Genomic DNA, 17,989 nt, shown 5'->3' on the forward strand with positions numbered 1-17,989 from the left:
TAAAAAAGATAATGACACATAATCTCTTTATATCCTTCCAACAAATAGGTGTCATAACTCTTAATATTATTATTTTTTTATAATGTAAAAATCTCGAAGAATCCCTCAAATATAGTCAACCTTCAATTCAAATTTATCTTACCCTCATCTATAATTCTCTTGCTTTTAGATGAACGGACAAATTCATTATAAGTTAAATTTGATTGCATATTTTTATAAGAAAATAAAATCAAACCCCGCAGTCTCAATCTCTCAGACACATGTGAAAAACTATTAACTCTACCTTGAGGGGCTTTGTTATTGTGCTATGTTATATTAGATTGCTTTGTATTTTTTATCTTGTATTGCAGAAACACAGTTAATAAAAATAGTGTTTGATAATTGAGTATATTGTCATATTTATTAATGCTAAAAACATATAACAAGTGTTTGGTTAACACTATCTTATTACCTTGTAAACATACCATATGACAAAACTATAATGTGATATTTAAAACTAATTGCGCTTAACAAAAGAAGATGTGTTGTTCTTTCTTATAAAGAACGAGGTTTTGCTTTTGCTTAAAAATAATTTAACATGAATTTTTGAAAAGATAATTGTGCTTTAAAAACATAATACTATTTCACTAAATATTATTTTTACAAAAATAGATAAAAACATTAAATTTCAAAGACAACAATACCACACAAATCCTAAATCTGAAATTGTATGTTACAAGTCCCATGATATATATATATTTTAAATTCATGTTCACAATCATGACTAGATAGGTGAAGACACTAATGCATATTTACATAAAAATCTAATTAAGTATTTGATAGAGTAATGAGATGGGCAACAAACACTATATTCTTAAAATCATATTTGGGAAAAATATACCATAATAAGAAAAATGTTATGCCTTTCACATCCAAAGTAAATTCTTAGATAAAAAACTAATTTAATTATAGTATAGACAGTTTATATTTTTTAACATGAACCGATTATATTAATAATAAAAGTTGATATCATTTCTAATATCTAAAAATTGAATATAACAATCCCTCAACATAAACCAACCAAGGAGAAAAAGAGGAATAATAGCTCACATTTAGAGCTCACATTCAAGCATGCTTCAACTACCATGATTCATTGCTACATGAAAATGAAGCTGAACACAACAAGAGTCATGACAACCAAACAAATACTAGCCAGAATTGGATAGACAATAGCTAATGGACAATGGATTCAAATCTAATATGCTTAAGTTCTCCAAAACACCAGCCAAACACAACACAACCATTCTAGCAAGCATGTTGAAACATTCAAATGGTTGTAGAAAAACAATTGTCAGCTTAAATGAGATAGATGTCCGGCAAAACCAAAATTGTAAACTCCACTTTGAATAAGGTTTCCCACAAACTTGAGCTTCAAAAGATAACATCTAGAGAACCAACAGAACAAAAACGGAAGCATAGCTAATAAAATCAATTCTCTTCCTCAACAATATTTCCCTTCTCGCTGACATATATACCGTCAAGGAACTTCCGGATATCCTTGTTCTTGACATGGCATTTCTGACCAAAGAAAAACACATCAGTTCAAAGCAAGTAATGCAATGGGAATCAGAATAATAATACATGTTTAAACAGAGAGTGCAAGGATAATGCATGCAACAGGGGAGGGATAAGTACTTGGTTAATTAGAGCAGCAGACCGAGAAACAAGTTCGATATCATTGCCGTCCAAAACCAATTCATCCTTAACCTTCTCAGACCGGACTATGGAAACTCCTTCAAGCATGTCCACTTTCCTCACCTGGTGTAAACCAGAGGTAAAAATAAATAAACAATTATAAAACAACTCACAGAAGACAACAAAATAGAAGGTTGACAACTTGTAATTGTCAAAAGAATTTGTGTGCATAATTTGTCAACATTCTTTTGAAAGCCCTAAGATTATTTCTAGAAAATCAAGCCCCCCAAGATTATGCAAAAATCAAAAATCGTCACAACTTGGGCACAGGAATATCATTATTATCTGCAATTACTCCCGTGTCCAATAACCTTCCCGCAAAACTAAAAATCATCACAACTTATTTTAGGATGGGAATATCAGTATGTTCCATGAACATAAATAAGTACATTTATATCAAGGCTAAAAGCACATGCTTACTGTTTCTATCAAGGCTCACTCTTGCAAAATGGAACAGTTAATGAAAGGCAACATTTTCCCAACGAATCCGTCAACTTAACAAGGAGACCATAATATGCCAGGTGAGTACAGCATCAAGTTTGTGGAACATATATAACAAAGGATATGCCCACATTCACTTCAAATGATCACATGGATCCCTTGCGTAAATTGAAATTAACTAACAAATTTAAACCCAAATGAAATATTTTGAAAAATTCAGATGGCAAAGAGATTCTATGCATTCAGCCCCGTATATCTTTGTTTAACATTCACAAGACTGTATAACTGCACAAGTAACAATTAAAAAAATAACGACAAAAACCCAACTCAACAAAATTATGCAATTCAAAAGTACTACCTGCTTTACTAATAAATATTACCCACTACCAAAATACCAAAGCACAGTTCTCCACAGAAAACCGGAGCAATGATTTCTTTTCCACTGATAAAATGAACTGCTAACTCAGCAACACAGAGACCATTGGATACCACTATCGCATTAGTTAACAAAATATAGCAAAACTGTCAATTATTTGAAATCACAAAACTCGCCATACCAACAAATCATATAAAAACTGGTCAAAACCATAAGATCCACAGTTACAAGCAAATCATATAAAATCCGGCAACAAATTAGTCAACTTATAAGCAATCTCAACTTCTATCAGATAAAAAGAGAGGGGAAGGGGGGGGGGATGGGGAAGAAAGATAGATGATAATAACGAGACGGGAGAATAGACCTTTTTCTCGCCAAGGAAATTACGGATCTCAATAGACTTGTTGGTGTTGGTGATGCTGGCGTTGATAGGAAAGTGAGCATAAACGAATCTCATCTTGTACCTGAATCCCCTGGTGACGCCCTTGATGAGGTTCTCGACGTGGCTTAGGGCGGTACGGATGGAGGCCGTGGCCTTGCGAGAACTGAACCAGGCGTCGATCTTCAGCTTCTTCTTGCCGGTCTCCTGGTCGGTGATGAGATCAAAGTCCAGGTTCAGGTGCTTGAAGTTGCGGGTCAGCTTCCCTCTCGGCCCCTCCACTTCGATGATCTTCGCCTTCACCGTGATCTTCACGCCGTCCGGAATGTCCATGGTCTCGGATGAAAGAATCGTCTTCATCTTTGGATCTCTCTGCTCCAAGCCTAGGTTTCCTTCTCTACGCAAGCGTCGGAACGATGGAGCAGGCAACCATAAACCCTAGAGACATGAAGGGAATTTATAGTGGTTGCGACAACGTGTAAAGTCTCAGCAATTATATCGAAGCCCTAATGGGCCGAATTGTACCCCTACCATCTAGGCTATGGATTGGATCAGGAATGTGGATAACTAATTTGGGCCTCGGCCCACTATTGTGGGTTAACCCAAAGACATATTAATTTGTTTGTTTAATAATTAATAATTCATAGAAACTCGTTACCCACAAAAAGAATAGTAATGGCATAATAATAAACAGTGATTAAACAAAAATGTAAATAAAAAAATGTATATTATTCCACATAATTTGTTTGCTTTTTTTTTTTTTTTTAGTTTAGAGTTTACGGTGATATTAAAAAAAAATAAAAAAGTTTATGTTCGATAAGGAGTCACCTTACTAAAATTACATTGAAAGTCAATGCCTCAATAACTCATATATATAAATAGATTATGTGCAAAAAAAATTATTTTTTTTGTTACTTATATATACATATAAATCTCACAAATACTATTATTATATAGCACATGACATTACTGATTAGTGGTTAATTTTATAAAAATTTTGTTATAATTATACCCTTCTTTTGATCTTAAAAATAGTTTAAATTAGATATTAATATATATTTTATGGTTATATGCAAGTTTAAATTGAAAAATGAATGAAATGAAATTTTAAAGTAAAATTTAATAATAATAATAATAATATATAAAATTATATATAATACATATACATCATTATATGCATGCATGTAATATATATATAATATAATATAATATATATATGTGCCATGTGTAATACATATATATAATATATAATTTATTAATAACATTAAATTATTTTTATTTTTTTAGGCATGAAGAATTCAAGCCCATGAAGACTTAAAGTCCATGAAGAATTCAAGTCCATGAAGAAATCAAACCCATGGAAAAATAAAGCCCATGGAAAAATAAAGTCCATGAAGAAATCAAGCCCATGAAAAATTAAACTCCATGAAGAATTCAAGCCCATGAAGAATTAAGGCCCAATTTGAGCAACCCATGGAAGATATTATTTGGAAAAGGCCCAAGGATTATTTTTAATCCTAATGAAGATTAAAAACCAATTTATAGAAATCTATTTTTATTTTTTATGTGAGAGCTTTATTAGGTGTGTTTTTTAGCTAAAATCCACTTAACTATTAGGTGGATATTATAGCTAAAATTCATTTAACTTTATGAATGCTTTATTAGGTATGTATTTTAGCTAAAATCCATTTAATATTAGGTGTGTATTATAGCTAAAATCCATTTAACTTTAAGTATGTGAGTGCCCATTAGATATAATTATGTCTAGTTGAATAATTGAAATTGTGTGGTTTGTATTGTATCTTGTGGCCTATAAATAGATCACTTGATTGCATTTGTAAGTGTGATTATTATTCTTGAATCAAAGTTTAGTTGTTTTCTTATAATTATCTCTTTGAGAATTGTTCTTGTTCTTTCCCCTTTTCTTTAGTATTATCTCTTGTGATCTTACTTCCTTCCTTTCTTCTTTTAAATTCTTATGCTATTTATTATTACTTTATTATTCACCGCCTAAATGCCCGGTTAATTTGTACCTTTAAATTTCTGCAATTTTAATTCTTGTCATTTAATTATTCACCGCCTAAATGGACGGTTAGTTTATGCTTTTAAATTTCTTGTCATTTTAATTCTTGTTATTTAATTATTCACCGCCTAAATGGCCGGTTAGTTTATGCCTTTAAAATTTCTTGTCATTTAAATTCTGTTATTTAAATTACGTCGTTTAAATTCATGTCAATTAACTTTTAAATGTAAATGAGTAGTTAAATCTAATCTTGGGTTAAGGCAAGGACAGTATCCAACGCCAATGATTCCTAAAGAAAGCTACGCTTTAAATAAGTAACATTAATTTAAATTTCAGTATGAGTGTATCTTAATTATTGAGAAATCACTAGGTTTGGATTGGAGCGTAAGCCTAACTTAGAGCTTTCATGCCATGTATGAGAGTTACTAGAACTGGAAACGCTATCATACCCAAACCCGGATGATTAATTTAGTTGTTTTGTGTATTAATTGCAATTGAATTTATGGTGGTTGCTTAAATTAGAATCCCGCATATCATGTATGGGGATTGCTTAACCTAGAACTATCATCATCTCTAATTGCATTTAATAACAAACCCTCATATCTGAAATTAAATTAATGTTGCTAAATCTTTTATGCTAAAATTTGGGAATCAACGGGTTGGCACTGAAATTGTCTTAACTCAAGTACTATCCAATTTTATATTCTCACTTAAAGTATTTATTTCAATTACTGCCTTAATTTATTTCCTAGTATCTGTTGTTTAAAAAACCATAAAAAACCTTTTTGCCAATTTATCCAAATGCGTGTGTGCTTGTGTGACATTCTTTTTATTTTGCCATAAATAAATCTCTCAGTGGACGACCTGGACTCATTCAAAAAATATAAATTTAAATTTGGACTACAACTGCACTCGTACACTGACGAGTATAAACCTCTCACCTAAACAAAGAAAAAAAATATAAAATTTTTATTGTGTTTTGTTTTGTGTTTTAATTGCAGGGTGGGAGTGCAGCCAATTACAACTCAACACGAACACATTCCCTCTAGATCGATATTACATGTTGGATAAAATTGCACCTAATTAAGTTAATTTAAATCTAATTGTTAAAATTGAAAGTATTGGATAAAATTACAAATTCATGAAAAGAACTAGATTATTTTCTTGATTAGCCCTTAAATTTAATATTTTTATTGATATTTTATATATTTATATTAATATGACGCATATTATATGATACCAATATCAAAATATTAAAGCTAAAGGCATACTCAGCCCCTCACTTTTCATCATTTAATCATTTTACCTCCTTAATTTAAACAAAAACCTATTAGCCCTCTTAACTTCCAATTTTGAATCTAGTAAATACTTGGGTCAGCACGTGTGCTACACACGCGATTGAGGTGCGTGCAACACCATCTTCTTCTTCATTTTTCATCTTCTTTTTCTTCTTTCCTTCTCCCCAACAACTTTTCAACTCTCACTTGCTCTTGCTTTCTCTCTGTCGGTGGTCATCAACGACGTGGGAGATGTCGACTGGAGTTGGGGGGCTGTCAATAGCAGCAGTTAGGCGTGGGGCAAGCAGATTTGAGCGGACAATGTGGGAGGCGAGCGGTCGCTCACTAGCTCCTTTTTCTCATGCGAGTGGCCGGCTATGGCGTCGGGGGGCGGCGGCGCATGAGTTAATTTGGGTCGGGGGGCCGGCGATGGCATCAATTGGGGTCGAGAGGGCTGGCGATGGCTGTCATCTTCTTCCTCTCTCTACCTCTTTCTTGCTCTTGCGCTCTCTCTATCGGTCCCGCTCGCTGCCTCTCTCTCACTCTCTTTCTGTAGTTTCAGGCGGTTATTTGACGTCGGCGATGGCTGTTGTCTTTTTCCTTTCCTTGCCTTTTTCTCTTGCTCTCTTTCTCTTTGTCGTTTCAGGCGGTTATCCGCCGCTGCCGACCCTCTTCCTCTATTGCAAATCGAGACACGTAGCACGCTCTCATTGACTTGGTCAATGTAGGGTCCATATTAGACCATATGTATAACTCACGCACAATGTTTGTTGCACTAAGGTATGTAGCTATTACAAAATTAGTAATTAATGTACATAATAAGTTCAAAATTGGAAGTTGATGGGGCTAATATATAGGTCATTTGTTTAAGTTAATGGGGCAAAATGGTTAAATGATGAAAGGTGAGGGGGTTGGGTATGCCTTTAGTCAAATATTAATACAATATTCAACTTAAATACTATTAAATACTTAGGCTGTGTTCTCTTTATTGTTTTTTACCCGTTTTTTAGTTTTTAATTTTTTAAAACACTAAAAATGTGTTCACTTTATTATTTTCAAAAACACATTTTCGAAAAATAAGAAAAAAATTTGTAAAGAAAACCTAAAACAACATTTGTTGTTTTGGGTGTTTTTAATGAAAACTCACCCAAAACACAGAAAACACGTCTCCCCCCATTCCCAACCCCACCCCACCTGATCAACTCGCTGTGCAGACCCATATCTATCAACTCCCTCCTCTATTATCTCTTTTCTCCTCTCATCTCTTCTTGTTATGGAAGAAACCAGATCCGATCAATGTCATCGTCATTATTGTTCTTCATTATCATTCATCAATCAATGGTTTAAAGCGACTGCCACGGGCGATTGGTTGAGGGTCATGGCATTGATCTCCTCCCACAATTTCTTTTAAACAGTAGCCTCTATGGTCGTTGTTTAGGAAGAAAGTTGGCGACTAGAGCCATCGTGATGAAGAATATGAGGTGATCGACGATGATGATGAGAAGAAACAGAAGTAGCCGGCGATGAAAGGAAAAGGCAACAGCAGTGGGCCTAGGATGCACAAAAAACCCTTAGAGATGGGAGAAGATGGGTCTAGGACTCCCTTCTCCTTTTGTGATTTGTTTTTTTTTTCTTTTTGTGTTATTTGTTTTTTTGTTTTATTTTATTTGAATATTAAACTAAATATATAAAATAATTTTTTTGTATCAAATTTTGTAATAATATTTCTAAGATTGTGATTTTTTATTTTATAGTTTAAAGCATTTGAATTAAATTTACAATTTACGAATAAATGTTCACAATTTACTTTGAATCAAATTCTTTGAATAAAATATCATAATAACAAAAAAGAAATCATTTTTAAAATTTCAAATCAAATGCGTTTTTTACTGTTCTGTTTCGAGAAATAATTTTTCAAAATTATAAAAAAAACACGTTTTAAAAATCTCAAAACAGACCCTCAAAATACAAAACTGAAAATGAATTCAAAAATCAAATATGAAAAGAACACCACTTTAGTCTTTATAATTTACACTTATTGATTATTTAATTAATAATTTTAAAAAAATTATGTATGTACAATGAATTATATATATATATTTGTATTTATGTGTATATGTGAGTTCTACAAATACTATTATTATACGATACTTGACATGACAACTCAACACGAACATATTCCCTTTAAATCGATGTTATATATTGGATAAAATTGTATTTAATTGAGTTAATTTGAACTTAATTGTCAAAATTGAAAAGAATAGATAAAATTATAAATTCATAAAAAAAAAACTAAATTATTTTTATGATTAGCCCTTAAATTTAATATTTTTATTGATATTGTATATTAATATTTTATATATTTACATTAATATTATGTATATTATAAGATACCAATATCAAAATATTAATAGAAGGGTCTCATTAATTAGTATAATACAATTAATATTCAACTTTCAAGTTCATTAAACCTTGAAATAATTCCATTCCACCCCTTAGCATATAGTATATATATATATATATATGCATTCCTAACTCTGCTTTCCTCCGATCGACGGCAGAGAGAGAGAGAGAGAGAGATGGGCAGCATGAAGAGATGGGCGGCGGAGAGTTCAGTGGCGGTGGTTGCGGGGATGTTGACGGTTCAAGTGTTGGCGACGGGGCTGCAACTCTTGTCGAGGCTCATTCTCAATGAAGGCACCTTCGTCTTCGCCCTCATGACCTACCGCCATGTCGTCGCGGCTCTCTGCGTTTCCCCCTTGGCTTTCTTCTCCGAAAGGTTATATCTATATATTTAACTTGTAGCTGCCGCCGTGCATGCTTAATTTCTCCATTATTCCTTAACTGTTTCTTAATTTATTACTTGTTAAACTCTTAACACCTGAACCGTCGACATGGCCGCAACCGCGCCGCCATGTGAATTGCTAAAGCTCTAGCTAGGGTTTAATTAATTCGATCGGCGTGTACGTAACAAATGGTACGTGTGGTGGTTGCAGAGGGAAGCTGAAGAAGTTGAGCTGGTTTGCAGGATTCTGGTTCTTCATCAACGCATTAACCGGGTAGTTAATTAATTACCTAGGCCTTGTTACTCATTCGTGTTCTATATGCATGAATCCGTACGTGATGATTTGTGGCATTTATAGATTGAGTTAGTTAGTTTAAATTTTATCCTAATCCTAATTCAAATTCAAATTCATCACGATGGATCGAGTTTCTAAATTAAAATTTGATTCGACTAATTCTGCAGTTAAAAGTAAAGGTGTTTGGTTGATTCGTTTTTTCTTCATGTTTAATTATCAAATACAAACAACAAATTATTTTGAGTGTTGACTCTTAATTAGTTGAAATCAAGAATCATACTAAACTAACTTGATTCTTATTATGACATATATTAGTTCAATTCTATATAGTGATTTGTTCGATTTTAGATTTAATTCTATGGAACCAAACCAATATCGGTTTAAGTTTTACTTAATATAAAACCCGAATTTAATTTCGATCGAAGTTTGATCTCAAAGTTATATACAATAATATAATTACATTTACATATAATTAATTCATTTAGTTTCGTAATAATATGTGTCACACTTAATTACCTCTTAAGCTCTAATTCTTACCAAACCCTAATCCCTTGTGAAGATGTGGACTTTTACGTATGCACGAAGATCATTCATTCATTCATTGCTGATACGTACATGCATGTACTTGTGCTTGTGTGCGTGCATGCAGGATACTAATGGCTATGGGATTCTTTTACTATGGCTTGGGGGATACCTCCGCTGCCTATGCTACAAACTTTCTCACCCTCATTCCTGTTCTTACTTTCCTTTTCTCCACCATTCTCCGGTAATATATATATATAAACACACACCCTCTAATATATTTCATATTTTTAACTGATTAAATTTATATTTTTATTCTTATACTTTTTTTTTGCATGATCACTTGAAGTTTTTGTTATTTTAATTGCACTTTTTTATTTTTTTTCACGTAATAACTCAATCTTTTTATTATTTCGATTATACTCATATATCTATATTTTTAAATTAATTTAATACAATACTCATAAATTTGGACGTAAATAGGGCTGGTTTTTTAAGTCCATTTACATGCTTATTTTGATAAATTTTTAAATGAGTCTTGTACTTTATCTCATTTTATATTAATTTTTATTTTAAATATAATTAATTAATTAAAACCCATTAAAGACCCATTTACATCTCTACCCGAGGAATTTCAAATGTGCAGGATGCAAACGAGTCTTATTAATTTCATTTATATTATTATTTTGATAAATTTTTAAATGAGTCTCAAATCTATATCTTATTTTTATATTAATTTTTACTTAAATAGAGTTAATTGAGACTCCTTAAGGATCCATTTGCATCCCTAAACGAGAATTTTTATGGGATTTTTTAATTGAGAAATGTTATATTATATTCATAATTAGATTTGACAAATAACTTTTATAAATTGAGGTGATACATATAAATTTATAATAATTTTATTTTTAAATAAATTTATGTATATTATTTTAATTTATAAAAATTATTTATCAAACTTATTTATAAAGATCGCATTTACTTTCTTTTGATTTTATGAAAAGTTAATACTAGATTTAAGTCATAAATTGTCCGTTGAAGTTGAGGCATTATTAACTCGGTGTGGGATGTTTAATTAATTTAGAATGGAGAAACTGCGGCTGGGGACCAGGGCTGGTAAGGTGAAGACCATGGGGGCGATCCTGTGCCTCGCGGGTGCACTAATTATCAGCCTTTACAAGGGTAAATCACTCTACATCACCCATCATCACATGGATCACCATTCTGGGATCATCCCCAAAGTCAAACCCAATAAGACACGTGGCACCCTGTTCTTGGTGTGTAGTTGCCTGTCTTTCGGGACTTGGTTCATTGTTCAGGTACATGCTCTTTCTGTATTTCTTTCCTCGCCAAACTAATATTTTCTTTCTTCTTTCGTGAAAAGTCTATTGTCTCTTTAAATTTTAAATTTAATTTATTAAATACTTATTTTTTATAATTTATATCTATTAATTATTTAATTAATATTGAGCCTGTAATAGACGTATTATTAAGTACATGAAAACGACAGTAACAAAACATCATATCCAACGACCGAATTACAATCTCACCAATAGATAAATTGAGCTGTCTATCCAAGTAAAGATAATGGGGGAGAGTGGGTCAATCATGGATCATCGGTTGGAGCAAAGAGAAAGGAAAAGGTTGGATCGGTCGCAACTTGTTGAAGCAATAAGGATGGGGAAATGTGGGTCGATCACGAACCTCTTATTAGAGGAAGAGAAGGGTCGGTCGATCGGTCGCAACTTGTTGGAGCAAAGGGGAAGGGTGGTTCGGTCACAAATCACCTATTGGAGAGGGGAAAGGGTCAGTTGGTTGCAACTTGTCGGAGCAAAGATGATGGGGAAGGGTGATTTGGTCACAAGTCGCCTATTAGAGAAGGGGAAAGGTTGGTCACTTGTGACTCATAAGTCGAAGTAAAGAGGGATGATTGGGATTGATTGAGACAGTGATGGCCGAACAAGAGAATCAATTCTTTTGTTCAGGTCGAAGAGAAATGGGAAACAACAACATAGATAATGCTTGAAGGCAAAAGAGAAGAAAGAAGGAATGATTAGTTTGATTGGTTCTTCATTCATTATTTCTTTCACCTTTCCAACTCACTTTGCGTGTAATTTATGCATTATTTTTAATTAGGTTAAGTAGTCAATATACATAAATTATTAATGTTAAATATTCAATGGATTAGATTTGAAGTTTAGAGACGTGATAGACTTTTTATGTAAAGTTTTGAAGAAAAATATAACTTTATTCGGGTTTTTTTTTTTTTTTAAATAGAAAGAGATTTAAACACTCAACACATTAACTATGCGTGAAAACCATGGATATGCAGGTGAAGACATTTGAAGCATTCCCATATAAGTTCTGGGCGACAACGGTAACATTTGTGATCGCATCAGTACAGTCAGCTGTGGCAGGCTCGTGCCTCAACCAAAGCAAGTCTTCTTGGACATTAGGATGGAACTTGCAACTCATTACAATCTTTTATTCGGTAACGATAACCCCTCCAAAAAAAATGTTATTTAATTAGACTATCGACGTGTTACATATTTGTATTTAATTAATACATAAATATCACAAAATTAAGCATCATCTAAATGACGTGCGTTTTGTGTTTCCTTAAATTAGGGCGTGGTCTCAGCTGCAACGTTTTGCTTAATCTCATGGGCTGTGACGAGGCGAGGCCCAACCTATCCCTCCATGTTCAACCCACTGGCATTAATTTTTGTCACCATCGCCGAAGCTCTCTTCCTTGGTGAAGCCATCACTGTTGGGAGGCACGTAATTCTAAACCCTAAACCTGATTTTCTTTTGTGGGTTGATTATCCTAAATCTGCTTCATTTAATGTATATATATATTGCAGCTTGGTGGGGATGCTATTGATCATCGTGGGCTTGTACTCGTTCTTGTGGGGGAAGAACAAGGAGGTCAAGGCCATGGCTAATCTGCCGATCAAGGCGGCCGTAGCCGAAGCATCGACCGTGGATGCTTCGGCGCCGCTGCCCAGTGCTTCTCCAAATAATGACACCCGCAATCAGGTTTAAGGTGTTACTGAAGTTTGATATTTTGTTAACAACTTAATGTTAACTGTATATCAAAACTTGTTTTAGCGATAATCAATATGACTGTTATTTGAAAGAGAAATTAAGTGTCCCAAAGGAGAGTGATTGCGGATTCTGCCTCTCTAATAAGGAATAAATAAAACCTCATTTTGTTGATAAAATTAAATAATAGAGAAGGGATAGATAGGGCCGGAGCCCATGGAAATTTCATGAAAACTTCACTACTAAGGACCCATAAATAAAAAGCATTCTGATTTATAAGGGCTCATTTCCCAGCCTGGCCCAGCCGCCCACCCTCTTCCCGTCTGCAAAATTTCTCCCTCCCTATCTTTCGCTCGCTGCCCTAGACCTACCTCTCTCGCTTCGTTGCTCCTCGCCCTCGCTCTCGCCTCTCGCTTCTCGTTGCTGCTCCGTCGCCGGTCGCTCACTATCTCTCTCTCCTCTTGTTGAGCCGTCGCCCTCGACCTCGCCCTCTTGCTCTCGCCATTGCTCTCTCGCCTCTCGCTGCTCAGTCGGCGGTCGCTCGTCCTCACCAGCTTGCCTCTCCCTCGTGGCCGGTGGCTCACTGCTTAGTCACTCGCCCAACAAGCATCGCCTTTCGCTGCTCTGCTCGGTCGCTCGCCCTTGTGGGTTGTGGCAGGCCGGTGGCTCGCTGCCTCTTGCTCCATTGCTCATTGTCATTGGTGGCTTGTTGCCTCTCGATTGTCGATTGGTTCATTAGATTCACTCTTTCAGATTTGCTTCAACTTTCAGCAATTACATTTTGGAGCTCATTTTTTACATTTCACCTCAGGGCCCCAAAAACTCAAGTACGGCACTAGGGATAGATGCAAATACAATCTAATTGTACTATTTATAAGGCCGTAATCGAACAGAGATGAGCCGAGCTTCATTGAGCTCAAGCTTAGCTCTGCAAGATAGTTTCTAGGCTTGAACTCGTCAAAAGATTGACAAGCTAAATTTAGGCTTGAACTTGTCAAAAGATTGACGAGCCAAGTTTAGGCTTGAGCTCGACATGAGCTTGAGTGCTTATAGGTGAGTGACAATGAGTGGTGGGAGGTAGCGACAGCAAGTAAAGACAAAGAATGTGTGACGGCAAGCGACGATAGCAATAGAAGGCGATAATAGGTAATATGATCTTGTTGTTTTATTTTTACGTGCTTAATTATACGTCTATTACATGCTTAATGTTAATTAAATTATCAATAAGTATTAATTATAAAAATTAAATAATTAATAGATCATATTTAAAATTTAGAGAGTTAAAATTTAAAAAATATATATAAATTTGACCCGAAAAAAAAAAAATAAAAGAGAGCGCGTACCTGAACAATGAACCATGTACAGGCAGTTTACACACCAAGAACAGGGTGCCACGTGTCTTATTGGGCGTGGCTTTGGGGATGATCATGGGGATCCATGTGATGATGGAAGGCTGATAGTTAGTGCACCCGCGAGGCACGGGATTGCTCCCATGGTCTTCACCTTACCAGCCCTGGTCCCCAGACGCAGCTTAATTCTCCATTCTAAATTAATCATCCCATAACGAGTTGATGCTCATGAACTTCAATGGACACTTTCTTTATGACTTAAATCAATTATTATTAATTTTTCATAAAATCAAAAGAGGTGTACACTAATTAAATAAGAAAGGAAATGCAGCGATGCTTGCAAATAAGTAAGTTTGATAAATAATTTTATAAATTAATATATAATATATATAAATTTATAAGAATTGTTTCTTAAATTTAGTTACAAATATAATATAAAATTTCCAGATTGATACTTTTGAAGTAAGACGACTATATAAGTTCTAATCTTTTTATCAAGATAAACAAGTTTACAACATTATTAAATCTTCTCATTACTCTACCTAAGTGATCCCTGATAAATTTCAAGAACAAACTTAACTATTGGTGTTTATTCCAAAAAAACAATAATCATATATATATATGCCTTGGTAGTCTAACGCATGGATGGTGTTCCGGGTTGTGGTGCCCTTCAACATCATGTCTCGATCAGGGGCGGATTTAGAGAGTAAGCACTGACTGCAGCCCCCAGATTGCAAGGGAGGAGGGCTGAAATGGGTTATAGATCTGGGGCAGCCCTCCCTTAGATCTATTTCTAGATCCGTCCCTCGTAATAATTGAACCAAAAATTACAACCAAATGTAGATAGTATGGAAATTAAGGTGATTAATTAGATTAGAACATGCATGGGAATTGATGATGATGATCATGCTGTCGTCGACTAGCTAATTAAGAACACAAATTAAAGAGAGAAAAGCTTGCTGAATGAAGGGGTGAAGGTGGGGCGAGTTGAGGACGACGTAGCAGTAGACCAGCTCCTCCATGTCCTTCCAGTCTACCACTCCAACGCTGTGAATCATCTCCACGATCGACTCTCTTATATCCCTAAGCGGATCTGTGGAGTACTTCACCACGCAGAAGCTGCCGGCGAAGGCCCCTCCCGAGACATCCTCCGGCAAGCTCGCCGACAAGCTGCTGATTCTCCTCCGCTTCCCCAGTTTATGAAGCTTCTTCGTCGACATCTTCTCCTCACTGTGACTACTCATTGATCTCTGTTCTTGATGATGAAGAGGCATGTATATATATATATATATATATATAGTGGTGTTGCAGCTGATGGGAGCCAATAACTCAATGAATATGGCCATTAAAGCTGCCGCGTTTCTTGTGAAAAACCCAAAATCATCTAAATGCGACTCACCTAAATCAGATCGGCATCAGAATTCTTAAATTCTTTAATATATTGCATATTATATGTATATCATCACTAAATAATAATATTATATTTATTGTATCCAATAGAGTAGGTACGTATATAGTCCCAAACATAAAGAAAGAGGCCCACAAATTTATCGGAAGAAGGGATCTATGAAAACATGTCACATGTACATGAGCTAATTATATGACAGAGATACTCGAAAGACATCAATCCAGTGACTAAGATCGAATAATTAAGATAAAAAAACTGGATGATCTTATTTGCAAGCTGTGAGGTCACTTGTAGACCATTCTAATCGAGACACTCTCTTATAAAAAAAAAATTATTATTATTATCTCTTGACAATAATAATCTTAATTGCAATCAATTTTTAGTCTTGGATGATCAGTTCTCAAGTAGATTGGATCAAAAATTGAGTGAAGTGGGCTAGAATTTGAACACTCCTCCTACATATAAATGATAAAATATTTATATTATTATATAAGTAAATATTAGGTTTTTGTTATTAAATCCTGTTAATAAAGTGATGATGCGGAGCCGATCACCTTCTTCTGTCTTGAACCAAGTACCTGCAAAAAGGGTGGGGACTTGCTCCCCGTGATCCCTCCGACGCTCAAGTCAGTTCATAGGGTTTTTGAGGAGTATAATAACAGTAATGAAGGATAATCAAAGAGTCCCTTAGGAGTCCGATCAGATCTCATACCTGTAGAGGTTGTCCTCTATTTATAGATGTCCGTTAGCCTTTCCCTTAGGAGATAAGATATATTTCAAAAAGGGATGTCGATCCCCTTTCCATGGAGAGAAAAGATAATCTTCCCTAATAGAGATAATTCTTGAGATATTTAAAGATATCATTGGTTGACTTAATCTTCCTCTTTATCTCTTTCCAGTTCAAAATCATAATAAGGATTATAAAGATAAGCGGAGTTCCTAAGTCTTGACACGTGGCGATCGCCCATTGGCCTTTACTAGCACACATGGCTCCAAGTTAATAGTAACCTCTAGGGGTAGCACAGTAAAATTGCCCCCTATAAATATTCCCTCATCACTTGCCCCCCACTCCTTGAGCTGATCGAGCGAGGAGTTTGAGTAGCTGAAGGAGTAGTCATCATTGTTTTTCTGAGCCTCTGTAAAAAAATTCTGCTAAAAATTTGGGTTAGCAGTCTCGGATGCTGAATTCGCTTCTTAAGTCTCCCGGTGCCTTTTCAGTCTTCCCATGCAAAGGGTGATTAGGTCGCTCGAGGTGATAGTGACGTTCGAGAATTTTCCTTATCTTCGAGGCCGCTGGCCGAGGCTGTGTGCCTTGTCTTCGGGGGCCACTGGCCGAGGCTATAGTGGCCGAGGCCGCGTGCCTGATCTTCGGGATTGCTGGCCAAGGCTGCGTGCCTCGTCCTCGGGGGCCGAGGCCGCTTGCCTTATCTTTGGGGCCGTTTGGCCAAAGCTGTGTTGGTCGAGGCTGCGTGCCTTGCCTTCAGGGCCGTTGGCCGAAGCTGTGTTGATCGAGGCCGCACGCCTTGCCTTCGGGGTCGTTGGCCGAAGCTGTGTTGGTTGAGGCTGCACGCCTTGCCTTCGGGGCCGTTGGCTGAGGCTATGGTCCCCTTTGGTCTTCGTTTGGCGAAGGTTCGTAGATTTCGAACTGATGCCTTTTGGTCTTCATTTGGCGGAGGTTCGTAGCCTCCGAACTGGTGCCTTAATTAGTAGGGGCGGTCCCCTTTGGTCTTCGGTGGTCGAGGTTCAAAGCCTCGAAGTCGTTCCTTAATTATTAGGGGTGGTCCCCTTTGATTTTGAGTTGTCAAGAGTTCGAGGATCATAAGTGATCATTTGTTTTTGAGTGTTCGGGGGTTCGGGGCCCCCCGAGGATCATATCTGATCCTTTGTTTTTGAGTGTTCGGGGGTTCGAGACCCCCCGAGGATCATATCTGATCCTTTGTTTTTTAGTGTTCGGGGGTTCGAGGCCCCCCGAGAATCATATCTGATCCTTTGTTTTTGCGTTGTCGAGGTATTTCAGACCCTCGATCTTCATGTGCACATGCTGGCTTGGATTGTAGTTGATGACGGGATTTTAAAGAATATCCATATTTTATTTTCGGCGAAATGCCTACTTCCATAATCCGAAATAACATCCATATTTTGTTTTCACGGTTCAGCTTGATGCCTACGTCCGCAATCAGAGATAATGTTCATATTTCGCCTTCGCGGTTCGGTCTTGATGCCTACGTCCATATTCTGAAATAATGCTCGTATTTTGTCTTCGCGGTTCGGCGAAATGCCTACGTCCGCAATTAAAGAATAATAATATTTTGTTTTCGCGGTTCGGCGTAACGCCTACATCCGCAATTAAAGAAT

General features: G+C 35.7%; 2 protein-coding genes across 2 annotated transcripts; one reads left to right on the forward strand and one right to left on the reverse strand.

Moving 5' to 3' along the window:
* Positions 1-1,197: 1,197 nt before the first annotated feature.
* On the reverse strand, positions 1,198-3,376 carry LOC127792811 (60S ribosomal protein L9). Its single transcript, XM_052323415.1, has 3 exons — positions 2,916-3,376; positions 1,675-1,797; positions 1,198-1,557 (listed from the first exon to the last, which is right to left on the reverse strand). Exons 1-3 carry the CDS (start codon positions 3,288-3,290, stop codon positions 1,468-1,470), a joined length of 588 nt encoding a protein of 195 aa, XP_052179375.1. The 5' UTR covers positions 3,291-3,376; the 3' UTR covers positions 1,198-1,467.
* A 3,436-nt stretch (positions 3,377-6,812) lies between these two features.
* On the forward strand, positions 6,813-12,877 carry LOC127794466 (WAT1-related protein At5g64700-like). The gene is made up of 8 exons (XM_052325572.1): positions 6,813-6,821; positions 8,810-9,009; positions 9,227-9,289; positions 9,960-10,076; positions 10,917-11,151; positions 12,165-12,323; positions 12,461-12,609; positions 12,697-12,877. The coding sequence occupies exons 1-8, from the start codon at positions 6,813-6,815 to the stop codon at positions 12,875-12,877; spliced, it is 1,113 nt and encodes a 370-aa protein (XP_052181532.1).
* The last annotated feature ends 5,112 nt before the right edge of the window (positions 12,878-17,989 follow it).

The sequence above is a fragment of the Diospyros lotus genome, chromosome 1 (assembly GCF_014633365.1).
Source record: "Diospyros lotus cultivar Yz01 chromosome 1, ASM1463336v1, whole genome shotgun sequence".
Taxonomy (NCBI): Eukaryota; Viridiplantae; Streptophyta; class Magnoliopsida; order Ericales; family Ebenaceae; genus Diospyros; species Diospyros lotus.

Coding starts and splice junctions, on each gene's coding strand:
- LOC127792811 (XM_052323415.1), bottom strand. CDS start 3,290: ATGAAGACGATTCTTTCATCCGAGACCATGGACATTCCGGACGGCGTG. Junction 1,798..2,915: donor ATTTCCTTGGCGAGAAAAAG/GTCTATTCTCCC, acceptor GGTTTACACCAG/GTGAGGAAAGTGGACATGCT. Junction 1,558..1,674: donor CTGCTGCTCTAATTAACCAA/GTACTTATCCCT, acceptor TTCTTTGGTCAG/AAATGCCATGTCAAGAACAA.
- LOC127794466 (XM_052325572.1), top strand. Junction 10,077..10,916: donor CTTTTCTCCACCATTCTCCG/GTAATATATATA, acceptor TAATTAATTTAG/AATGGAGAAACTGCGGCTGG. Junction 12,610..12,696: donor GAAGCCATCACTGTTGGGAG/GCACGTAATTCT, acceptor TATATATTGCAG/CTTGGTGGGGATGCTATTGA.